This window comes from Manis pentadactyla, chromosome 5 (assembly GCF_030020395.1).
Source record: "Manis pentadactyla isolate mManPen7 chromosome 5, mManPen7.hap1, whole genome shotgun sequence".
NCBI lineage: Eukaryota > Metazoa > Chordata > Mammalia > Pholidota > Manidae > Manis > Manis pentadactyla.
In genome coordinates, this window is record NC_080023.1 from 62519240 (window position 1) to 62544890 (window position 25651).

General features: G+C 43.0%; 2 protein-coding genes across 7 annotated transcripts in view; both read left to right on the forward strand.

Annotated features, from left to right (window-relative positions):
* The window catches only part of FAM47E (family with sequence similarity 47 member E), a 35849-nt gene extending 17853 nt beyond the window's left edge, over positions 1 to 17996 (forward strand). For 2 of the 6 annotated variants that reach the window (XM_057502345.1, XM_057502340.1), the window contains 4 exons: positions 1531 to 1686; positions 4988 to 5062; positions 5162 to 5222; positions 11747 to 17996. In XM_057502345.1, the coding sequence (XP_057358328.1) occupies positions 1531 to 1686; positions 4988 to 5062; positions 5162 to 5222; positions 11747 to 11820 (366 nt within the window). In that variant the 3' untranslated portion in view covers positions 11821 to 17996. Of the gene's footprint in view, positions 1 to 1530; positions 1687 to 4987; positions 5063 to 5161; positions 5223 to 6449; positions 6681 to 11741 lie in introns of those variants that run through there. The other 4 variants (XM_057502341.1, XM_057502342.1, XM_057502343.1 and 1 more) reach the window with 4 other exon arrangements.
* Positions 17997 to 20305: 2309 nt separating this feature from the next.
* Positions 20306 to 24364, forward strand: STBD1 (starch binding domain 1). Its single transcript, XM_036896780.2, has 2 exons — positions 20306 to 20665; positions 22531 to 24364. The coding sequence occupies exons 1-2, from the start codon at positions 20458 to 20460 to the stop codon at positions 23379 to 23381; spliced, it is 1059 nt and encodes a 352-aa protein (XP_036752675.2). The 5' UTR covers positions 20306 to 20457; the 3' UTR covers positions 23382 to 24364.
* The last annotated feature ends 1287 nt before the right edge of the window (positions 24365 to 25651 follow it).

Consider the following 25651-nt stretch of genomic DNA (forward strand, 5'->3'; position numbering starts at 1 on the left):
GGTGAGGGTGGGTTCAGTTAAGGCTTCACAGAAGAAGTTGGGTTTGTGTTCAGTCTTGAAAGATCACCAGCTACCCAACAACCTAACATATTCTGGGACTCACATTCTTTAGTGCAGCTGTGGTGTGGACTTCTCACCCTCCCCTTCTTTTTTCTTCTTTTTCCTTCCCTCCTGTTAATTCAGTGGCTCTCAGCTGAGGGCACCCATCCACTGCCCTGGACAGGGGTATTTAGCAATGTCTGGAGGTGACGTTTTGGTTGTCTTGGCTGTCACAGTTTGGGGTGGGGGTGGCTGGTGCTACTGCTAATGAGTGGATAGAAGGCCAGGTTGCTGCTAAATATCCTTCCATGCGTAGGACAGCCCCCGAAATACAACAGTCCAGCTGAAAATGTCAATAATGCCAAAGGTAAGAAATCCAGCTTTAATTCAACAAATAGTTATTGAGCACCTATTGTGAGGTGGTTACAATTTCTAAATTAGATGGTTAGAGAAAATACAACTGAAAAGATGATGTGAAATAGGTAAGGGAATGAGCCATGTAAGTATTTTGAAGAAGGGCATTATAGCAGAGGGAACAGTGAGTACAAAGGTCCTGGGGCATGATGGCTGTGCTTGAACTAGCAAGCAGGTCAGTATAGTTGAAATGGATAGGTCACAGTGCTGAATCCAGCTCTGAGAAGGGATTTCTCTCCCCTGTGCTCTGTCCCATCCTCTCTGCTTCAGAGAGGCATAACAGGTTGGACATTAGAATGCCCCACACATTCCACCCATAGTTTAAATGTGAGTGAGAAGAGAGGGTGCAGAATCTTTGTGGTTTCGTGTCTTTGCCTCTTCCAAGAGTTAGTCCCCTTTTGTGATGAGACAACACATGGGCACTGCATCCACAGTATCAGACTATGAGCCAACAGTTCCCTTAACATCTTTGATGTACTACTGAGAAATGGGAGGAAGAAAGGACTGATGTCTGTTTTTCCTCCTCTTCCTCTTTTCCAATTAAAGAGGCAAGAGATTGATGTTGGATAACATTTTAATCAAAAGGAGTATATCATTTACAAGGCTGAGTACAGTGCCCAGCTTATAATAAGTTGAATAACTTAGTAATTGGTTGACTCAGTATTAAGATCACTACCCTTCAATGAAATACATGATTTTTACATGATTTATAGTGTTTTATGTAATTCTCTCCTTTAGTCTTTCCTGTAACCTTATGGGATGGATATTATTATCTCCATTTTACAGATGAAGAGTTTAAGTAACTTGCCCATGGAGCTACTAAGGAGGAGAGGATGGATTTAAATTAGGTTTGTCTAAATTCAAAGGCCATGCTTACCTACCACATTATTTTCCCAACCATGAACTTTTCATGTTCTTTGTAAATCAAAGCATACTGAAACTTCACAAAATACTTTGGCAAGGACCAATCATAAATCAAAAATAAATGCTACTGCTTTCATAAGCTAAATCTTAGATTTACTCAAATGACAAAGTGTAAAAAACTAATGAAATTGGTAATTACGTTATTTTCTATAGAATCCTTGTAAACCAAAATATGTGAAGATGAGGTATGGAGCATGGTATCTGAAAACTGACTTGTGGAAAAAGCAAAGAGTAGATGAACCTTTGGTTGACCCCAAGATCTCATGTAAAGCTCAAGATGAGAATTGTAAAAAACAGCTGCAGGGACAGGTATGTATATATGCTAAGATTTGATCAACTGAGCTAAAGATGATCATAGTACAACTGCCACCTTATATTGAAGTCAGAATCTCTGGAGTAGAACAGAGGCTCCCAAAAGTCTTGCAGCTTACACACAGAATGCAGCACTGAGAAAACCAGCTCGTTGTATGATGAGTATGAAATAAGCAGACTGGACATCATCTCCGGGCTCCATGGCAGACACACGGTCTCTAAAGACATGATAACCTCTCATTGGACTCCACCGTTCTTGGAACAGTTGATCCTGTGGATAAGCTGGCTGTCCAAAAGGGCAATGTGATCTGGTAGAACCACCTTAGTACTCTAATGGATGTAATGTCTTGGGTTCTATTTGAATAAGTAAATATGAAGCTTATTTTTTGTCAGGAGTGTATGAATGTTAAATAATTTAAAATTGCATTTGGGCAACTTCTTTATGCAGTTTAGCAGAGTTGGAGGATTTGTGTGAGAGAAAAGCGGTGAAGGTTAATTAATGCACTGTTTGAGACCACAAAGCGACAAACATGCCCCAAAACGATGTGCTCCAATGCTACTGCAGATAAACTCATCTGCCCAACTCTTGAGTACAAGTATCTAATGGAAAGAAGATACTTACAGTCCTGGGAATTTGGGGATAAAATGACCCAACACTTGAACAGCCTGGTGATGAGAGTATTTGTGAACATCTTTTACAACAGTTTCAAAACTTCTCCCAGATAATGATGTAAAAACACTTCAACAAAGTAAAATGCTGTGTAAATTTGGCTACTTACTTATTCCATAATCACTCATTGATTGTCTCCAGTTTGGAAAGCTGAGACAGGAAGGGTGGTCATTTTTATCTTTCTAGTACTAGGTATGAAATTCTTATTTTCTTGTGTAAGTCATGATACAAGTTTATGAGCATAAGATACCGATTTGAGCCTCAAAATAATGTAAATAACATTGAGCAGAACTTCTTGGTATATAGTTTTGGAGCTGCCTATTTATGTTCATGTGAATTTAATATATAGCATAAAACCATTCCAGTTGTACTTTCAACAATTAACAAAACATTCTCAGGGAATTAAATATTGAAAAACAAAAATAGTTGCAAAACTTTTGTTTTAAGAACTCTAGAAGTTCTCTGTTTAGAAATATATTCTTAAAGACTTAAAGAATTTTACAAAAATGTTTCATTGTGATGGCAAAAGCTCAGAATGATATTTGCCAAAATGGTTACTGTCAAAGAAGCAATATTTAAATTCTAAAAATGTGATTGATATAACTATTTAAATATTGTTTTTCAGGCAGTTTAGGCACAGGAAGGATTCAAGGCAATGGAATTGTTCTAGAATGATTTTTATAAATCACACTTTCTTAATATCTGAAGATTGATGGCATAATACCTGTGCACTATAGATGGTGCCACATGGCTATGACACCCCAGGTCATAAGACACAGGTGTGACAGAGTGCTGGTGAGGGACAGTCACTGTGATGATGTGGCTGTTTTGCTGGGAACACATAAGTTTTGACTATTCTGGATTGAGTTTATTTGGCAGGTAAAATGGTGTTAAGGAACTGAATTACCATGAAATAATTTACCCATCCAATTTTTAAATTTAAATAAATGGAAGGAAAAACAAAAAGGATGCATGAATATCCCAAAGACATTCAGACTGGATCATTTTCAATTGTCATGCCCTTTGAAGTTAAAATCTGTTTGAGAACAAAAATTCAGTCCAGTAAACTTAAATTGGCATTACACAGTGATTTATGAATCAGGCAGCATCCTTTCTAACAAACAGAAGGATACTCCAAGGAGTTGTACAAAATGGAAGGCTTTTCTAGGCAGAAACAGGGTGAAACAAAGAAGTTATTAGCAAAATTTTAAAAAAGATTGTTTCAGGAAGGGGTACTTTCCCTTAGGGGAAGGGTAGGGGGTCTTATCCTGCTTCCCTCACTAGTGCTGATCAGGAAATCTCACACTGACTGATTTAAAATTCCACTCCTGGAAGAGGCTGAAACTGCAGTTAGTTTAGGTAGTAAATCTTGGTAGGGCTTAACATAAGTGACTCCACTTTGGGCCTGTTGGGTTTTTTGGACAGATCTAAAAATTGTGGCTGTATTGGTGAATAGGAAAACCACTCCTGTTTCTGCCTCTACTACTCTCAGTTCTGGCCACTGAATGTGTTGGGTTCTTTTCCCCACACCAAGCAATTCTCTGATTCTCCAGACACCAGCTGTGCTTCCTACAGTTCAACACAATTCCCACAGTATCTACCTGGAGATAAATGTTAGATCCCAAGGGTTAAAGGCTCAGTCCCACAAGACTGCCCTGACTTCAGATGCCAATCACAAGTCCAAACTGTCAGCTGTGCTTCTGACCAGTGGGCTTATAAAGTGGAGGGTCCCATGACCTCCTCCTCAGGTTTGATCACCTGTTAAATAGCTCACACAACTCAGGAAAACAGTTTAGTCATTAGATTGTTGGTTTATTATAAAAGGACATAAAACAGGAACAGCCAGATGAAGTTGATGCCCAGGGTGAGGTATGTAGGAAGGGGTGTGGAGCGTCCATGCCCTTCCCAGGCACACCACCCTCCCAGCATCTCTATGTGTTCCCCAACCTGGAAGCTCTCTGAACCCCATTCTTCTGTGGTCTTATGGAGGCTTCATTACATAGGCATGAGTGGTTAAATCATTGGCCATTGGGGATTCATCCAACCTCCATCTCCTCGCTCCTTCCAGAGGACAGTTGATAGAGCTGAAACTCCAACCCCCTCATTACGTGGTTGGTTCTTCTGGCAGCCAGCCCCCCTCCTGTGAGTGTGTGGCGGGTTTACAAAAATTGCTTCATTCACATAAGTGCTGCCGTTGTTAACAGGGGCTCATGAAAAAGGAAAGACTCCTTTCACCTTTGTGGCTCTTAGCACTTAGGAAATTCCAACACTTTTAGGAACCCTGTACCAGTAATGCCAAATATATATCTATTATTACAAATCATAGTATTACACTTAGTAATCTCAAATAGGTTAGATTCCAGATATCCTAGGTAAATAATAGTCTAATTGCTAAAACGTCTTGCTTATCCTTAATGTAAAAGTAAGGAAAAGGATAGGGAAAGGAGAGAAAGTTGAAGGCCTTTATATCATCAACTCATGAATGTTACCTACACACATACCCCCAGATGAGAAGGAAGCAATTTAAAAGGAGCTACTTTACAAAGAGCTAAATGCTTTTAATTAGGACAAGTGTGAAATCAAGCTTCTGACAGCTGACTGTTTTTTAAAATGTGGATCTTCTTTCAGGAGTTACTTGCAGACCTTCATGGAATGGCTGCCTTTAAGGATTTCATTCTACGCAGGGGCTACAGGATGCCAAGTGTGAGTAAAGGGTCATTTCAGAAAGACCTGCTGAGGGGCTCACAGCTGCGGATGGGAAGTGGTCAGCACCCTTACGAAATCAAAATACTTCTCTTCCAGGCAGACACAACTCAGGCTCCTGCGAGAAAGGGCATACTTTCCCCCAGGCAGGAGCTCAGAGGTAGGATTTGGCATTTTGCTCTTTTTATTTTGCCTATTGGGTTTTAGCTATGTCAGAGGGGCTGTCTGCCTGTTGACTCACCTGCCTTGAGTTTGGCCTTAATGAGACCAAAGTAAAAGGGGTCGCTGTGCAGGGCATGTGCCTTGCAAACTCTGACTGGTCCTAAAACACTCTGAGGTCTCTGAGTCTCTTTCACTTCCATATCTAAGGACAAAGAGCTGTAGCTTGAGGCAGGGCAGAATGCAATTGGGCTCCACAGTATTATTGTACTACGGGGTCTGCCTTGTATGGAAACAGAGTAGGGCAAAAGTTCACTTCCTGGGTGCCCCACCAGTATCTTCTGACTTTTTCCCACTTTCTCTTTGCCCCCATCTAGTTTCCCTCCCTTAACTTGTAAAGCTGGCCCCAGCTGCCTCCCATATGGAGTAGCCACCCTTGAAGACACATGTAACAAGGATGGGTTGAAGGTTAGCAGAACAAGCCATTTAGCAGGATGGCCTGCAGCCTGGAGTCCTGCACCCAGACCAACCCTGTCACCACAGCAGGAAGCCAGCTAGCTTGGGGCCAAAGTCAAGGCTAACAGGTCATCAGCTTACCCACTATCCTCTGCATGCTCATCCTGTGGAGTCGTGAGGGGGCTGTGCAGCCAGGAGGGTCAGAAGTTTCTGTTTTTCTTCTTTCCAAGAGTAATAGAAGTAACAATAGCTGATATTACTGACAAAAAACATATTGATCAAGCTCAGATCCAGACTGTCTTCAGTTAAATCAGATAATATGAGAGGAAGTCTAGAGTGTGAAGTAGAGATGGGGCTGAAAGAGTCCATACAAACCTGGGATGAAATATCTCCTTTAGTTTGAGCATCAGTAATAGCAAGATGTATTTAATATACTCATACACATTTCATACTTAAAATAACTGCCTAATCTGTATATAAGGGTCACATAAGTATATTTTTATATATTTATATATAAAATATAAAAATGTTTACATAGTATTTTATGATTACATGATTATATATGGTTATATATTATATATGTAAATAATACTTAAGCATAAATATAATTATGTGATTTATGTGTATCTATGTAAATGTGTGCATATATATTCCTCTTGCTGAGGATATACCTAATATATAATCCTTACTTGCTCTTGATGTTATGACTCATAATTCTATTTAAAGATTTTTAGTGGCAAAACAATGTTTTTTCATTTTGATTTGTCCCCAGCTGGCTTAATTCCTTCTGTGGATGAACATGCACTTCAATTTTGAGCAAAAGGAAGTATACCTGTCATACTGGCTATACTCTTTTAGAAGCATTAACTAAAAAGAGATGATGCCCCTAGTTACAGCTGAGTCCTCTGAGAATATCTGTCACTCAAAATCCTGGAATATTTTCTCCCTTTATTCTCACATCCTGTATCCTCTATTTTATCAATAAAATTTCAACTGAAATAGAGGAGGGACTCTATTATAGTAAATTATTTATATATATGTATATATATATACATACAGACAGTTGACCCTTGAACAACACATGTTTGAACTGCACACGTCCACATGTGGATTTTTTTAAATAAATATATTGGAATTTGGGGGGGGAATTTGCAACAATTTGAAATATTTTTTTTCTATAGCTTAATTTATTGTATGAATGTAGTATGTAATAGATATATAAAATATGTGTTAATAGACTGTATTATCAGTAAAGGTTCTGGTTAACAGTAGGCAATTAGTAGTTAAATTTGGGGGGAGTCAACAGTTATATGTGGATTGTTGACTGTGTGGGGAGCCAGCACTCCTAACCTCTGCATTGTTCAAAGGTCAACTGTGTGTGTGTGTGAGTGTACAGAGAGAGAGAGAGCATGCAAGAGTCATTATTTATTTAAATCTATGTGTGAATATTCTTTTTATTCCCGTGTGTATATACTGTATACACACATTCATATATGTTACATGAGCCTATGTGCTCAAACCCACATTTCCGTGTCTGTTCCTGAGTTGTTTGTCTGCTCTATTCATTACCCACAGCTTCATTCTGTCAGCTATACAGATGGTCCCAGGCCTTCAATAGCAGGGCTGTACTTGGGCATAGAACAAATGTGGGTTAGATCTGGATATTCCTGATGCTGGGCAGCTACTTTCTAAAGTCTAGCATCTATCATGTCTAATGATCAACATGAGATTTTGAGTACTATAAGGACAAATGTCAGAGTGTAAGACGGTGAATTTGGGGATAGGAGTGGTAGTGGGTGGGATTGTACAATTTTTATTTGCCAATCTAATAAAGGTTCTCTCCTTTATTTTTTCTTTTTAATTCCTTGAGAAGATGTATATAAGGAAGGAGTATAAATGTGAGTGTAATAAGATTCCTATAAAATAACTCAAACCTAGAAGAATCTTGGGGAGATGATTAGACAGATTTTATTTACTACATATTTGGCTAATTCTCTCTCTCATTTTAAACACTAAACAAAATTTATGATGAGTGTCCCACCATAGATGTACCACTTTGACTTGGCAACATCCATAGATTTCATACCTAATACTTGCAAACATTTCACATTGGCTGTCTGCTTCAGTTAATCAATATTTTATGTATCTTATCAACTGAAATCGATATTCATATATAGTCTTCCCACATTTTTGTAGCATTTTCAATATATAAAGTTATATCAACTATTTGTGAAGTTAGATAAAACCATAAATAAAAGCAGAATTACCCTATTGTATTTCCCCAGAGTTTTATTTTCCCTAGTTTTGAGTGAATACGTTCTTTAGTCTTCCTTTAGAATATTATTTTCTCTAATTTTAAATTAAACTTACTGAGATTTTTCCCACTTTTTTAGGCATGTTTGTCTTGATAATAAATGTGTTCCTATGGCATAAGGCCATCATAAAGTTTAATGGAAACTCAAGATATTTTTAACTATTTTTTAAAATTATTTTTTATTAAAAATGTTAATGCTCATGCTAGGAAAATCAGAAAATATAGACTAACAAAAAGAATGTAGGAAATACAAATGATTCCTATGAAGTCAGCAATAACCATTCTTCACTCATTCAAATGTATCCTTCTAGATCTTTCTCCATGAAATGTATTTTGGATAATTTAATCAAAAGGGAATTTATTAAATGGATATTAGGTCCCAAAGTTTTAGAAGTTACTGAATCTGTATATATAAAATCTTGGGTGATGACCTTTCACGCCCTGGGTCTGTCATAACCCCATCTCAAAAATCTCTATGCTGGACGGACTGCATTGCAATTTGTGCTGTGAATGAGTCTTTACTATGTGCCCTATGGAGCCAGACACTTCTGGGTGATGCAGTACATGCTAGAATCCTATAGGGTCAGCCCATTGCTATTAAATCAGTTTCTTAGTGCGAACCAGTGTTGGGTGGAATGCCATGGTGGTGAATAAGCATCAGTAAGTCTGCGAATGTTGGTGTGGGCCCAAGTTTGTTAAACAGGAAAGTAAATCCAAATGTAGAGTAAGCTGCTCTTCCAATAACACTTTTTTGAACTTCCCTTGATATTTCAACTCAACACACATGCCCACAGGTTTGGCAGCCCATGAGAGCAACAAAATGAGGGCTGTCCCTCCTGTGAGCCCATTGGAAGTGGCATCGAGTTCTCCAAATTAAGTGGGGGCAGTATTTTGGCATTTAGTTGTGGGAATCTGACATTCAGTCCTGGGAATCTGAGATTCAGGTGCTGGCAGTGGTGGTCTGGAAAGAATCCATTTGTTTCCCTGGCCACATTTCCTGGCTTTGCTACATTCAAGCCTAATTCATATCAGGGACTTGAGTTTGGTTTTAACTGCTGTACAAGTAAATATCAACAGAAGCAGTAGCCCAATCAGCCCTGGTAAGGGGAAATTCAAGTTGCTGAACCCACATATAACCTGCATTTCTGCCTCCACATGCACTTTGTTCATGAGCTCTCTGGGCAACACCGGAGTGCCCGAGGAAAGAAGAGGGCTCCCATGCAGAGGATAGCTGTCTCACCTGAGTGTTGAGTGCTTCCTCTACAGTGGAGCCTTTGATGGGTCTTCACAAAGAACCAAATATCCTCATGCTCTGGAGGATCTGTTCTGAGATGTCCCCTGTACACTTCTTCCCCCAAACATCTTTGTCACCATCAGTCCAGCATTCTTGATTCTTCCAAGCCTCTGGCTGCAGAGCTAAACCATTAACTACTGACTATTAGTTGGTGACATATGCACCTCAGGTCATTTCTCCTTTTAGACAAAGTGGTCAACAGGATGTAATGCTTAAAATTCAGCCTATCAGAAAATTCTCTCAGTTGCTTTTCAGGGCCTCTCTTGAGTTGGGCTATAGCTGTGTGGCAGCTCACCTGTGGCTGCTGCCATTATATTGTGTAGTTTCCTATTCAGTCACTTGGACTTGGAGAGTATCCCTAGGTTGGAGGTGTGGGCTCAAGAAGAACAGCAGTGTGGTAGGAGCAAGCTCATCATCCAATTTGCTGTGTCTTCAATTTCTGCTCAAGCCCAATCCCCTATAGGAAACTTCCACTTTATCATGAGAAGCAATCTAATTTGGTTATTAAACACAGAGGCCCTGGTTTCAAATCAAGCTCTGCTGCTAATGAGCCATATGACGATGGGACAAATTGCTTATCCCTTCTCTGCTTCAGTTTTCTCAATTAAAGTAGGGATAATAGCAATAACAACAAGAACTACCTCCCAGAATTGTGGTGAGGATTAAAGGAAATGTTGCAAGTAAAGTGCTTAGAACAGTGCTGGCACGTTGTGTATACACACTAAATGTTAGTTGACTTTATGACTTAGTGGATCATATGATCCCCAGTTTACGATGGGCACCAGTCGCTTGGTTACTCAATGTCTCATAATCAGGCTGCTGTACTGACTAGCACCAAGCAACAAACCAAGATTAGTTTGTCAAGAGGAGAATGGTTATATGCTACAGAGTTCATGGCTCAGCTGAAAAACCCCGGGATCCTGTGGTCTGACCTGCCTTTCTGGATGTGCCAAAACTCACTCGGCAGCCTGATCAGCCACAGGTGCTTCACACACACTGGATTCACTGGATCAGGGCAAAACACTTCCTGGATTGGCCAAAAGCCTTCTCTTGCTTCAAGCTGCACTCAAAGCTAGCAACCTTTCAGATTACTCAAGAAATGAGCTGAAACAGCACATCTAAACCTGGCCTCCAAAATCCAAAGAGAAGTGCAAGTAGTACATCATTGTATATTATTTCTGACACCCACAGAGAATAGATGTAAATACTTCAAGAGCATAGACTAATAAAAAGTTAATAACTAGGCAGTGATGAGGTTTAGAGTTTTTATTACCTTTGGTTTTAACATTACTTAAGTATAAAAGTTTGAATAAGGACTGTGTTTACAAACCACCTAACTGAATTCCTGAAAATTTAACAGTTGGTATTAGTAGGCTGGTACAGACTGTCTCGAGCACATCACTGATGGTAGAATTCAAGACAATAGAGGATGTTAGAGGTGAAGAATGAAGAGAATTGGTGACCCCCACCTCCTGCCAGGTTATTTCCACAAAGGTTGTTACAGAGTCTTTGTACAAAGTGGGAAAAGCTTCATTACAACAAGGGAAGAGGGAGAGTTGCTCTGACCAGGAAGGCCACGTTAGGTTGGGTCTGCCAAGGAACAGGCGGCAAAATGAGATTAGATGTTCAAGAGATTTACTTGGGGGAAAGAGCAGGGGCAACAATATTAGTTTAGGACGCATGTGTGATTCCTGTGGGGGGAGAGAGGGAAGGAAGGAGCACTGGGGTAGGAAGGACCTTGCACTGCAGCACAATTCAAATAAAGGCTTGGCCAGGTCGTTGGGGAGTCCTCAAGTGGCCAAGAGGAGGAGACTTCCATCTTGCCTGACTGGGCCTGCCTTGGTACTTCTGTGCACCCAGGCACTGGCTGGGAGCAGCCCAAGAGAGCATGGCCTAGGTGCGAGGGGGAAGATCCAGGGGGACAGCAGCTGGGTCTATCAGGCAGTCCTACTCCCACCACAGATCTGAGTAGCCTATTTCCAAAGGCTTGGGAGTTTGGGGAACTTGAAGCTGTCTGAATCTTCCTGAATGTTCACATTTCAGCATCTAGGATCTTACTCTTTCTCAATCAATGCTCTGTCTTTACATAAAAGATCTGGCAAAACTATGAGTTCAGGTGGTATTTTAACTCAGCAAATTAAAGGGTTGATTTTTTTCTTCCTCTTTTTCTCTCCATTCAACAGCTGTGAAATTTCTTTAGAACATCCCAAAGAATCCCTGATTTGGGGGTGGGAGGGTCTATATTTGTTTTTTTTTAAATGTCCACAAATTATTTGATACTTCTCTCTTCAAAACATGGTTTCTAATCCTTTTCCCCTTGAGTGTGGTCTGTACATAGGCTTGATTTTAAGGAACAGAATGTGGAAGAAATGATGAGGGGTAATTTCTAAGACTAAATCAAAAAAAGACATTGTTGCTTTTCCTTGTTCTTACTTGGATCCTTTGCTCTGGGAAAGACTAGCTGACACTGTGAAGACACTCAAGCTGCCTGAGGATCAAAGCAAAGCACTGCAAAGAACTGAAGCCTTCAAATAGCCAGTGAATCAGCCATCTTGGAAGTCCAACTCCCCTGAGGCTTCAGATGAGATTGCAGCCCCTGCAGACATCCTGACTGTAACCATAGGAAGGTCCTGCGCCAGAACCACCCAGCTAAGTTGCTCCTGAATTCCTGACCCATAAAAACTGTGCTAATACTTGTTGTTTTAAACCATTAAATTTATTTTCTATGCAGCAGTAGATAACCAATAGAGATTTTGGTGTCTGTAAGTGGGATACAGCTGGAACAAAAACCTAAGATGTGGAAGAGAGCAGGAGAACTGGATTGTGGTATGAAGCTGGAAGAACTTTGAGCAGAGTGTCAGTGAAAGCTTAAGGAGATTTGAAGGCACTGTTAGCAGAAGCATCATGCACTATGAGGAGGCTGTGGGTGAAGGCTTGCAGGGAAATGAGGTAAACGTTGTAAGAAACTGGGGGAAGTAGTCTCCTTGTTATGTAATAGCAGGAAGTTTAGGTATAAAGTCATTTGAAATAACATGAAAAATAGAAAAGGTACCTAATGAACTGAGTGGTGTAACTATGAGATTTTTATATACAGAGTGTTGAATGTAGTTTTCTTCTTGCTGCTTGTAGTAAAATGCAAGGGGAGATAGATAAGCTAAGAAAAGGGCAGTTAAAGAAAAAGGAACCAAGACTTGGTGCTATTGAAAATTCCCAGCCTCTCAGATGACAAATGATATTTAAATTAAGAAAAGATTTTGTAGCAAAGATCAAATTCAAAAGGGCATATAAAAGGACACTTCCAGGAAACATGATCTAAAGATGAATCCAAGGATGTAATTGTCAAGTCCCTTGTTAAGACCTCAGAAAGATCAAAGGTGATGCTATTCACCTTTTGTACTATTCAGTCTACATCCATCAGAAAGGCAAATATTAGAAAGGAGATGTGGTGTTGCTGGTGGGAGAGTAAGCAAGTACTATTCAGTCACATGGAAGTCCTACTAAAATGATTAAGTGTGCCTCGCAGATTTTCTTAATCAAACAATAGAGCTTCTAAAACTGAAGGATGTTCTTCAGCAGAATCTCAAGATAGAAAAGGGCTTATCTTGAAGAGATAAGTGGTTTGGCTTTTGAATAATGGTGTGATCTCCATAAGATTCACAGGAGACCTGCAAAGTTTTTTAAAGAATTAGATTGGCATAAACACTCCAGCTTGGACAAAACAGCAGGGTCTGATAAGGGGATAAGTGTATTTTGCCTCTGCTCTGGATGCCCCTGACATCACCCTTAAATAATTTCTATTTTTCCCTTCCTAATGCCCTCCCTTCCTCCCTCATTTCCTCTTTAAACCTTCTGTGTTAACCTTACTCCTCAGTCTCCTTCCTACTTATAGTGAGGTCCACAGACCAGCTCAGTATCCACTGGCAGCTTTGTAGAAAAGCAGAATCCCAGGCCCCACACCAGACCTACTGAATAGGAATCTGCACTTAGCAATATCTCCAGTGCTTCCTCTGCACATTAAAGTTTGAGATGCCCTGGTTCAGAACTATTATCCTCACTGGTCTGTGTAAGGCCCTTCTCTTGTTATTTACTTATTCATTCCCCCTTTATTCCAATGCCCATTCCTATTCTTCTGGCCACCAAAGACACTCTCTTTAATCGGTTTAAGAACTGGCTTTAAATATGCATGTGTCTCTGAAACCTAAGTATTGTTCTTTTGAGTGTATATGTATTTTCACTATACATAAATGCATTGTACTAAAAAGCTTATCGTTTTTTAACTTTCAGTCACCATTGTGTATTTAAGATTTAATTGCATTGCTGTGTGTAGATCTAGTTCATTGTTCTAATTACTGTATTGTATTTCACAGGCTTCCGCTATGTTTTACCTGGCTATTTCCCCATGATGGGCAGCTAGGTGACCTTGAACTCAACATTGCCCCAAATAACACCATGTGTCCCCTTAAAGTCTTGTAAGCATTTTCTCTGGGCCATACATGTTCTGGAGGAGGTTGCTGGGTTATGAGGTATATGCATACTTTATTTCACTGGGCCCCTGTTCTCCAGGTTGCTCGTACTTGCTTACGCCCCCACCAGCAACATCATGTGACTTTTCTGATGGATGGAGAGTTGTGTGATACCATTGTTTTAATTTGAATTTATCTAATTACCAGTGAATTTGAGGATTTCTGCATCTTTTTCCTAGCCATTTATTTATGCAACCAAAAATTACTGTGAGTGCCTGCTATGTTCCAGGCATTGTCCTACACACTAGCAAAAAGCATCTCCTGCCCATTTTATATTGGATCTCATGTCCTTTTTTGGGCATCAGTTTATAAGAATTCATTGTATATCAACATATTAATCCCTTGTCAGTTTTAACAACACAAAAATCTTTTCCCCATCTGGATCTATCTGCTGACTTTTTCTATGGCATCTTTCATTGACCAGATAGCCTTATTTTGATGAAGTCAAGTTTTGGGCCCTCCTGTGTTATTTAATATGACACTGATAGTCTCCTGGATTTTGTCCAGTTAGCTTTGTAGTTTTACTATTTACCTTTATTCCATCTGGAGTTTGTTATTTTTTGTGGTACAAAGTAGTAATCTAACTTTATGTTTCTGTATACAGTGAACTAATTCTCCCAACACAGATTTTCCTGTTCTCAAAAGATTTCATCATTTCACATAAGAGATCTCAGCCTTGAGTCTATTCTGGAACTAAGATGAGTCAGAGGTTTGCAAACAGTTGCAGTCAGAAAATGTCTCTGTGAAATCTGAAGCTGGGCAGCTCCAGTGTAACAGAAAGGTTTGCCTGTGGTTAATATTCTGCGGAGTAGCAGGAGCCAGAAGCTTGATGGCGACAGACAGGTGCTGGGGGTGGTAAGTACATTCCTGAAATGAGGCCAGGGCTTTTGGAGAGAGGAATTACGTGGCAAGAGCAAGGCTGAAACTCACCATAAATGTCAGAACACTTCCACAGGGGTTCTCTGGTGTCCCACATCTAGATTTGCACACCTACTTCTAAAATTTATACTTTAAAATTTGGACATGGTTTAACAGCTGTTAGGATTCAGTTCGGCTAGAGTTTCAGAGCATGGTCCTGGGAGGTCAGAATAGTGGGTTCAAATCTCAGCTCAGTCACTCATCAGCTGTGAGACTGTGGGCAGAGTACTTCTCTGAGGGCAGTACATGGGATGATCCTTACAAAGTACTTAGCCTAGTGCCAGTATGTATTGGGTATTCAGTGAGTAAAGACAATAAAAGGCCTATTAGATAATACTTTGCATTTCAAGGAATACAAAGAATAAACAAAGCACCCTCAAGGAATTTTCTATTAATATGGGGATGAGATAAACCAAAGATAAGAGATCATATTGTCACAGAGAACCTTGTATTTTGCTCTAAGACAGTTATAATATGTGATCAGAGTTCAAAGGAAAGAATGACATACCAATTTGAGGGCTGACTGGGGAGTGGGGTTGCTGGCTGGAGAAAAGTTTCATGGAAACAAGTGGCTTTTAGGAATGTCTAGACCAATGAGTGAAGGTTCCTATGGGAGAACTCCCTTTGGCTGGAGAGCAGATAAAGGGTAAGAGAAAGGCCTGGAGAGGTCATTGGGGACTGTCATAGAGACCCTAAAGGCTACAACCAGTTGAATTTAATCTGGCAGATGGGGAGTTGCCTTCCTCCCTGCTCGAGGCCACAATTTGGAGGATTAAATCAGGAGTGGTTGCACAGTGGATCCCACCAGATGGGAGGTGCAGAATTGAAACGGGAAGTGACTGTAGAACTCGTCACAAAGTTAGGTGAGGTCTGGAGGTGGAAGGCCCTGGGGATGCCAGGGAAGGGAGAGGCCAGGACTGAACAGCAGGGCCCAGGAGAGGTCTCTCCAGAGGCAACCTCTTCTCCCAGCGCCGCTTCCACTTCCTGGACTTTCCTTAAAACCCCCACTGGATTTCCTTCCTCTCATTTGGCTGATAAACTCCCTCTCTGCCTCCTTTGTACCTAAATTGTTTCTTACGTCCATTCTTTTCTTTATTCATGCCAGTCCCCTCTCCTTTCACCGGAGGACAATCCTTTCCATGTTCCTGGCCCATGGCTGCCTCTCCCTTAAGGAATTCCCAAGAAGTATTTCCTATCCTCGTATCCTCAGTCTCAGTCTCCACTGGCTCTTTCCTGCTAACAAACCAGCCTGGGTCTTTCTTGATCTGAAAGAACTTCCCTTGGGCCATGTTCAATTCTTAAGCGACACTTCAATTTCTCCCCTACCTTTTGTCTCCAAATTTCCCGAGAGGGCTTCAATGTTGGACTCCACAGTCTTCACCACATTTATTCCTCAGCCTTCCAAAACAAAGAACCCAACCCCACAAACACTGCTGAGTCACTGATGATCTCTGTATGTCAAACCCAACCGTTTTTTCTCAGTCATCCATCCACTTAAATTCTGCTGAACAGCACTGCCATCCCCCCTCCTACCAGTGACTTCTTGCAGGGTTTTCTGAATCTGCTTTGGAAACAAGTCTCCCGATTCTCTGTTTTCTAGCTCTTCCTTCCCATCCTCTTTATGGCCCTGGCCCTGTGAACAAGGCTGCTTTGCATCATTTTGTACTCATCCTTCTGCACCAGAAGTGAACAATTTTTTCTTGCCTGAGGTTAAAGAAAAAAATAAGTATGTATAACTTTAAAATATCCATCCATATTTACATTTATTTATACTCTGTTTAATAGAATGAGTTACAAAATGGGTGCTACATTTTGGCCCCTAAAATATAACATCAAGACATAACTGCAAGATAAACTGCAATAAGGAGGCAATTTTCCAATCTTCCTGACATGCTAAGCACCGAAGTTAGGCGCATCCTGATTTCCCTTTGTAACATTAATCTCTACCATAGATTTAACTGCCACCTTCCTATGAAAAATATCCAATATCTCTTCCTAAACTACTGACAGCCCCAGTTCCATCTTCCTGCTAGTGCTTCAAATTTAACACATCACAGCATAACTCACTACCTTCCTCCCTCATCTCTATCCTATCTGTTTTCCTTTTATGTTTCCGGCTTCCTAGGCTCAAAAGGTCTTCTATACAAAGAACATTACTTTGTAACTGTATAGTGATAAACAAGGTATAGTCCATGCAGTAAGAATGTTTTTAGAATATGTGGATGCAGACTTTTAACTCTGGTAGTGTGTGGGGGGTGGGTGATGATGACGGGATATTGTTTACTTTAAAAAGCAGCAACACAGAAATCAATGAGTAAACATTTAAGTTTAGAAAAGCCAAAAGGAAGGCCAAGTAAATAACATTCTTTAAAAATGTGTGATTAATCTGATGCAATGTAAAAAGGATTCTGAAGGGTGGGAAGAGTTATGTCATTTTGTGTTATATTTTTAATAAATGAAACAGCAATTGATAACAGCAATAAACCTTAGTCTTCTAGGTATTAGAAATGAGGACTGGGGCTTGCATTCTAGGATTTTACAGATCCTCTGGGATTTCATTCATGAGCACATTGATAAAAAAAAAAGACCAATGAAGGAGCAACTTAAGTTATCAGTGAGGAAATAAAATGTTCCAGGATTTTCATACTATTTATAAAATTACTCTATTAACTTTAGAGTTTATAAAATTCAAGGACATCCTATGGCATCAAGTTTTACTTTGACAAATGAGATAGGATAAGTCTAAATTTTCTACAAAGTTCTAAAAATGTAGATATATAAGTCTTATAAGTTAAGAACCAATTAGAAAGACAGAGTGCATAAAAAGAATGTTATTTTATATAGTGACATTTATTTTCTTAAAAATATAGATTTGCTATCACTTTTTACTGTTTTCACACTCAAGATTGGTGTGACCTTAAGGCTGCCAGGATTGAGATGTGTGGGTGGTTGTCAGTGGTCTTAAACCTTACAGGTCTTTTAAAAATTCCATCATTGACTCCCTAATTAGTGTAAGACATGAAACCTGTCTGACGAAAGCGTAACCTCCACTTTGTGCTGAAACATGCACGTAGACTCTATATGAAGATACCAACAACACTCCCAACTGGGGACACATGGAGTGTCTGATCAATTCACTCAACCTTTTCCTTTTGAGGGGCCACTCTGGGAATGTCCTAGGTGCCAGGAGTTCAGCAGAGAACAAAGGACAGTAAACCCTGCTTCATGTAGTTTACCTTCTGGAGAGGGGGGAAGAAATGAAACAACGAATCTATTGATTGTTTTACCTATCGATTGTTTTATTTGCTAGTACACAGTGTATTAGAAGTGTTGCCCTAGTTGCTAATGAGAAAAATAAAGCCATGGAAGGGTATAGGGGGTAGGAGGTGTAATTCAAACTGGGCACAGAGCAGAGGACACTTGTGCGAAGCCCTGAAGAGGGCAAGGGAGAAGACAGAAACCTGGATGGGTACCTGTAGGAAGGATGACCCTAGGCTGGGAAGCCACTGTAGGGGGAAGAGGGAGAGAAGGTGATGGGCTCAGGATGGTCATGGGGGACAGGCCCTGCAGGGTTGTTGGGGAAGGCCATTGGGAAGACATGACTGCCTGTTGACCCTCCCGCTAGACCAGAGTGAGTGGAGGTGCCTCATCCCTCCCCTGCCCTTGGAATGCACATTCTGCTTGCCTTCCATTTCCAGAAGCTGCTCCAAGAACACAGCCTTGAGAAAGAAATGTGTTGAAACTAGCTGGACAGCATATGTGACTGAACTAAAATACAGCTTTTAAGATTTGGTGGGGGGCAGTGGGGGTGCTGAGATCTGCTCATCTTGCTGGCCACCTCCTAAGTAAGTTCCTTACTTACTAAAATTGCCACTTGCCAACTGGAGCAGTCTGCCCCTTTCTGCAGTCTCTCCCAGCCTTCTGCCTAGGGCCATTTTCAGATTACACCTGGGAAGCTCCCTAGGTCCAAAAGGTTTTTGCCACGAGCTGTAAAGCAACTAATTGGAGGGCCCCCCGCAGAGGTACAGAGGATGAGAATGTTTTAACAGGATCATTCTGACTGCTACTTTAAAAGTAGTCTGTAGGAGTTCAAGGGTGGAAGCGCGGGTAGCAATGGGAGGAGACTGCAATAATCCAGGCGAGAGATGGGGGTGGAGACCAGGGTGGCTTGCTGTGGAGAGAAGTAGAATTCTGAACACATTTTGAAGAAAGAATGGCAGAATTTCCTACTGCCTACTCTGAGAGGAGAAAAGAGAGTGAAAGAGGATCCCAAGTTGTTGGTTTTTCAACAACAGGAAAGAAAGTGGTTGCCACGGCAAGTAGCAGGCTTGGGGAGGAAGAGTGGGAGTTAGATTTGAGTGAAGTGGGGCTGAGGTAACTATTATTAGCATTGAGGAGGAAAAGCCGAGCCAGCGACCGTGTCTTCCTCCCTTTCCTCTCCCCTCTCCCCTGTGGCTGCAGGGGTTGTGACCTGCAGGGAGGGCACCCCAGTCCTCCAGTAACTCCAGGAGCCAACGCTTGCACGCTGTCACAGGCTGCTGTCTGCGGCAACAGTGGGCACATTTGAATGGGTTGTTTTACCAGAGGGAGCCACTTCACTAACTATTCCCAGGCGTTGTTTGCTATCTGTGGCCTCAGCTGTTGGAGATTAAGAGTGCCCAGCGTGGTTCAGGGGAGAGGCTCAAGCTGCAGACGCTAAGTGGAGAATCAGCCTCAAGTTAGTGTGTAAAGCCATCAGATCAACAGAAGAATGAGCTTAGAAAGAAATTGTGGTTCCTAGCGCACAGGGTTGTCTTTTGAAGATCAAATGAAACGCATAATGACCTGGCCCACAGAGAGGGCTATTTTTATTAATAAACCCAACTGCAGAGCTTGTCTCTGGGCAACATCAGTCCAGACAGAAGAGTGCGGATTTTGCAACAACTACACATTCAAAAGTAGATCGAGGAAGAAGCAAGGGCTGGATGTAGTTTAGATGATTGGCATTTATAGATGGACAGGTCTCAGTCCAATACTTTCATTTTACAGGCGGGGAGGCGGAAGCTTGGGGAGGCTAAGCGAGGCTAACTGGCGGCCGAGTAGAGCTTCCGCTATGTCTCCCGGTTTCTCCGCGCCGCGCCCCTCTGCTCCGGGCGCCCCCCACCCCAGCCCACCCGGCAGTGCTACCTTTCCAGCCTGAGTACCAACTCCGCGCGTCAGCGACCCATGTGAGCCTCTCCAGCGCTTAAGTTCCTGGAAGCTCCTGCCTCTAGCTGGCCGCGCTGCTGCTGCGTGTTTATGGCGAGGAGGCGCCGAGGATCCAGGCGCAGGCCGCAGCAGGACTGGGCCTTGCGGGCAGCTGGAGAGGGAAGGAAAGGCGGTGGAACAGAACCGGGTTTGCATGCGACAGAAGCGCGCACTTGGCTCTTTACGCGCCCGGGACACAGTGGAACGGGGAGCACCGGGTGCACGCGGCTGCTGGCGAGGGCGAGGTCGGATATAGAAAACGCTGGGAGAAGAGGGCGCTCGGGGAGTCTCCGCCCGGCCGGAGCATGGGCTGCCGCCTCGGGGCGGGGTGTGGGGCGGGGCTGCGAAAGTTGAGTATTAGTCGCCGAGGGCAGGGCTCCGCGCAGGAGCGCCCGCCGCCCGGACCGTAAAAGGCTGGAGCGGGCGGGGTAGGTGTGGCTCTGCCTGCGCGACTTGAGCGCTGGGCTCGGTCGCCGTCGTCTCTCGAAGCCTTGAACTCTCAGCCATGGGCGCCGTCTGGTCCGCCCTGCTGGTCGGAGGAGGTCTGGCCGGAGCGCTTTTCGTTTGGCTGCTGCGGGACACGGGAAAGAACGCGGACGCGGAGCAGGAGGACGACCCTTCTGGGGAGGCTGCGGCGTCAGCGGGAGGCGATCAGGGTGCTGGCGGCGGACTGACGCCGGGACCTTCCAGCGGGGAGCTGGGCAGCAAACCAGGTAACCCTTCCTCCACGCGTCTCGAAGGCAGATCTGCCAAGGGGCTTTGAAGCTCACCCAGGGAGGACAACCTCCCACCGGCAGCCCCCCAGCGGCCCATTCCCGCGGACTCGCTTCTCCCCCGGGGGCAGGACCCTCGCCTCACGCCCTCATTTCCCCCGGCTGCTGCGCACGCGCCGGGAGGTCTCTCGCCCTCCGCGGAGACCCTGCAGATCCGGCCCGAGCGTCCACCGGCCTCGCCCGCGGAGTCCGGCGCCCGGCGCGCCCTGGCAGGACCGGCCCCTGCCCCTGGGGTGGGGCTCCTCCGCAGGGCTGCGCGTGGCGCAGTGCGGGCGCTGCGGCGGCGGCGCCCCTTCCGGGCCTTCGGGGAGGAATGCTTAAATTTAGGGGCATTTGACCACCCTCTTCAGTTTCTGGCGGAGCTGGAACACTTTTCTCAGTCCCAATTCCATCGCCTCATGTCCTCCCATACCCCACCCCACGGAAGAGCTGGATTTGGGAGCACCTCCCCTCTGTCTGGGCGCTTCTGTCAGGAAGGCAAAGTTCAGGTTGAACTCTGGCCACGAAGGCCTCGCTGAAGCCTGGGGCTGTATCCTGGCCGCCCCTATGCTCACCCGAACAGCTGGGTTGTCCAATGTCCTCGGGAGGGATGTACTTACTAGGGGACCCAACTCCCATGAGTAGAACTGACTTCTAGGTTTTAATCTACATTTTAGAGACTGTATGCTAGGCAAAGTGAGAACACTGGCAGAAAACTGTACCTTCCAGTGCCCTCCCTTGGTCTGCTTCCTGTCCTGGACTCCAGCCTGACGGTGAAAATGACATCTGTGAACTTTATTTTTAGTGGAGTGGTTTGGCTGCTGCGGGACACGGGAGTGGAGTGGTGTTCATGTTCAGTCACTTGAAAATCTAGCTCCCCATGCCTTTTATGCAATTGGTTTGGGATGATCAGGAAAGCTCATTTATCTTCCTTTTCTGAAATCCAGCCTCATGCTTTAGACTGAAAGAATTCAGAGTAATGTTTGTCTCACTTGCAGCAACCCCCCCCCCATTAAAGAGACAATTAAAAAAGACACCACTCACTCCCCAAAAACTAAAAACCCTATCTGTGCTGATTGAGTGATTTTGGAGATTTCCATCTTGTAGGAGCTATTTAGACTAACAATTAGGTGGCCAAGAAGAAAACCAAATCTTTAGGGAGCTTGGATTGTGTATTTGAAAAACATTCTTTAAAGTGTACAGTGGGAGAATATGTAGAACACCTGTTTTGTTGAAACGTTCCCCATACACATGGGGTTGGCAAGCAGAACCCAGCCCTCTCCCGTGACACTCACCACCACCTTTTGCCCGCTGATGCCCTGCTGTTCTTTGTATTGGCTCACAGCGACAGCTGCTGCCTGCCTGCACCTGTGAGAGTGATCCCTGGGCTGCAGGAAGTTCCTGGGAGGCCAGGTGTACTCATCTGATTTGTAGGTTAGCCATGCGGCTCTTCACGCCACAGGCTGGACAACATTTTCTGATGATAGGAGCCAAGCAACTTGACTTGGCTACATGCCTGTATAGCCTGGCCTGCGGATGGAGGACCACGACAGGGTTACACTTCTGCCTCTCTAACCTGCCATTTCATTTGCACTCTTGTGCTGGTGCACTGACACTCTTGGGTGTGCCTTTTGTAATTCCAAACAGGCATTTATTCAGTTAGTGCCTGAACTTGGTAATTAAGTACTTGAGATTAGTAGAGATAGATTTTGTGAACTGCAGATAGATTACTGGTGTAGTCTTCAATAACTAAACCTATTTTCTCAGCCTTTCTTACTTTTTCTCACTTGAACTGCCTAACACAGTTACATGTCCCCTTTTTTTAGAGCATCTTCATGAAAGTAATGGATGTTTGGTTTCAGAGACCAAAGGTCATGGTAACCTGCACGAAGCAGCAGCATGCAGAATGCAAAGCCCTGGACAAGGTGGTGACTCTGACAATTCAAAGGAGCGTGTTCCTTCTGCACAGTTTTCAGACACAGACTCTCTAGCTACATCTAAGACTGGTAACTATAGAGGTTACTCTGAAGCGCCAAGAAATGAAAGCTTGAAGGGAGAATGGGGATTCCAAAGAGGACAAGAGACACCTGCTAAAGCAGCTCCATATTTTGCAGAGAAGTTGCCTTCCAGCAACCTGGTCATGGACAGAGCTAAAAAAGTGAACCTTGGACAGTTGGACAGTCAGGAAACTGATGACCACGAGAACTGGGAAATGGTGTCCAGGCACTCATCTTGGGGAGATACTGGTTTGGGTGGCAGTCTTGAGGCTTCACTGTTATGCCCAAACCAGGGAACAGACTATGGCAGAAGCACTGTTGTGGAAGCAAGAGGTCAGGAATTGGAAGTGAAACCAAAAAGGGTAGTAGCAATGTCTTCAGAGTCTCAGCACATTAATGTCAGGTTCCAGGTCCATTATATCACAAGCACTGGTGTGGAGTTCATTGCAGTGACTGGAGACCATAAGAGTCTTGGGAGCTGGAACACTTACGTCCCACTCCAGTATAGCAAGGATGGGTTCTGGTCTCGTTCTGTGTCCCTGCCAGCAGACACAGTGGTGGAGTGGAAGTTTGTGGTGGTAGACAATGGGAGAGTTACCCGCTGGGAAGAATGCAGCAATAGGTCCCTAGAGACTGGACATGAGGATAAAGTGGTTCACAAGTGGTGGGGGATTCACTGATTCAGTTTACAAAGTACTGGAGAGGGTAAGCTTGTGGAGCACCCTGAGTAATTTAAAATAAAGCAAGTGTAGCTCCAAATTTAGCCATCAGAGTTGTTCCAAATTTGCTAGTGACTTTTGTGTAATGAGTGGAAATACGTACACGTAGATAATGCTTCCAGTGAGCATGTAATTTTCCTCTGGCATTGGTGGATGGGTTTGTGCTGGTCCATCACTACTTTAGGACTTGGACCTCTGGGCAAGTGCACTGGCTAAGTTGTGAACTGGTCAGGGAGCACAGAAACTAACTAGATGAACAGGGTTCAAGCTTGAGCCTCTGGGTGATCCTTCATCAAGGGATTGAAGCAAGCCTCATTCAAAAAGAACTAATTTCCTACAAGTCCAGGTGGAGAAATGCTCTTTACTACATGTATACTTTTTATTTAAACATGTTAACACCATATAGAACTGTGATCAGAAAATAGCTGGTCAGTAGTTGTGATTATCAAGGATATGTATGAGGTAGTGCATTAAGATTTCCCAATGTTTTTTCTTGGCTTTACATGCCAGGTATGGTTTGAAGGTAGCAAATATGTCTTTGTTTTAATGATGGAAGGCTGGTGTAGAAACAGGGGCCTAATCAGTCCATCACTGGAGCAGGTCACAAGGAGCAGGGTGAGGGTGTAGCCTGAGCAAGCCTGAGTGGTACCTCTTGGAGGGCTGGGAGGTACAGCCTGACTGCAGGGAAGGGCACACCCATTATTTATTCATGGGGCCCTTGTAGGTCTCTCTTCACCACCCCTCCCCACTCACACCAGAACTGGACAGACAGATGGACTATCCCACAGCAGTCATCTCTCCCTTTCCCCCATCCTTGCATACAGTAGCTCTCTTGGGTAACAACTCTAAGAAGACAGTGATTTAGAAGTACATCTTTGCTCTGAGATCCATTTCAACTTATTATTATAACTAAATAAAGCCTGAATTTTAGTATCTTTATTAAATGTCTGAATCATTTGCCTAAATTTTAGTACCATTATAGCTTAGATGTAAAATAAAATACTAAATTTTCCTCCACTAATAACAGACACACAGCAAAAAGCAAAGAGGCATAGAAGTCTTTCTCCTGCTTTGGAGAAAAAGTTTTAGAATATTTCTTTTAAAGCTTCAGCTTTCTTTGGAGGGATGTTATGTATGCCTGTATTTGAAATGAATTCTTATATGTTAAAACAGCTTTTAATAAGTGTAACATCTTTTGGCAAAATAATGTTTAATCCTGGTTGTAGATTGTCTTTCTGAAAAGAGCATAAACCCAACTGAAAATAATGTTAGAAAGTGCTTAAAAGAACTGTTTGATAGTTTTTGGCTCATAGCACTTTTATGTGAAGTTCATGTGTACTTCCTCGCATACTTCATAATGAATCTTATATTTTATCAGTGAGCTCTTGAGAAGGCTTTTACTATTGCTACACAGAATGCTCAGGCATTTCTATTAGGTAAACAAAGGCAAAACAGTATCTTCAGAGTTCTGTCACTAGCTATTTTATCATCACTTGGTGAAATAAACATGAATCTTTCAGTAAAGCCAGTTTATGGAAGAGATATATATACTACTAAATTTTATATTTTAAAAAGCCATTATGTAAAGATGTGCTCAGAGTGCTAACACTGTCACTTAGAGGAGAAACCCAAGGGTTTGCTTGTGGGAGTACTTACGCCCTCCTATTTGTTCACATCTGTACTGGTTAGGGCTGGTGCTGGCCACTGTCACAGACACCACCCCTGTAAGAAGGCTGAACACTGAACAGTCAGCAGTGGGCATTCCTGGAAGGAGGGCAGCTCTCCCTGCAGACTGTCAGCCAGGCCGCTACTGTCTGGTAGCTCTGCCACCCCTTACAACCTTGCTGCCCACTGTATGCAGCCCATGGAAGGGGAAATAATGGGAGGAACACACAATGCTTACTAAACCTTTGGCCAGGAAGTGCCACATATGCTCGGTCCACATGCCTTTATGAGAACTGGTCAGGTGGCCACACACAGCTGTGAGGGGTGGCAGGGCTGGGAAACAGCCCGTAGTTGAGCAGACGTTCTCTGTGACATCTGTACTGTGGAACAGGAGGACCAATTTGTTTAGACAGCCAGCCTCCTGCCACACTGTCCTTGTCTTTGGCACAACTGAAACATTTCTGTATCTGTTGTCTCGTTTCATTTGTTTCACATCTTCTGGTATATAATAAATACATTTGATTTTTGTCCCCAGTTCTTGGTGCAGAACTCTCAAACCCTTGGTA

Coding starts and splice junctions, on each gene's coding strand:
- STBD1 (XM_036896780.2), top strand. CDS start 20,458: ATGGGCGCCGTCTGGTCCGCCCTGCTGGTCGGAGGAGGTCTGGCCGGA. Junction 20,666..22,530: donor GGAGCTGGGCAGCAAACCAG/GTAACCCTTCCT, acceptor CCCTTTTTTTAG/AGCATCTTCATGAAAGTAAT.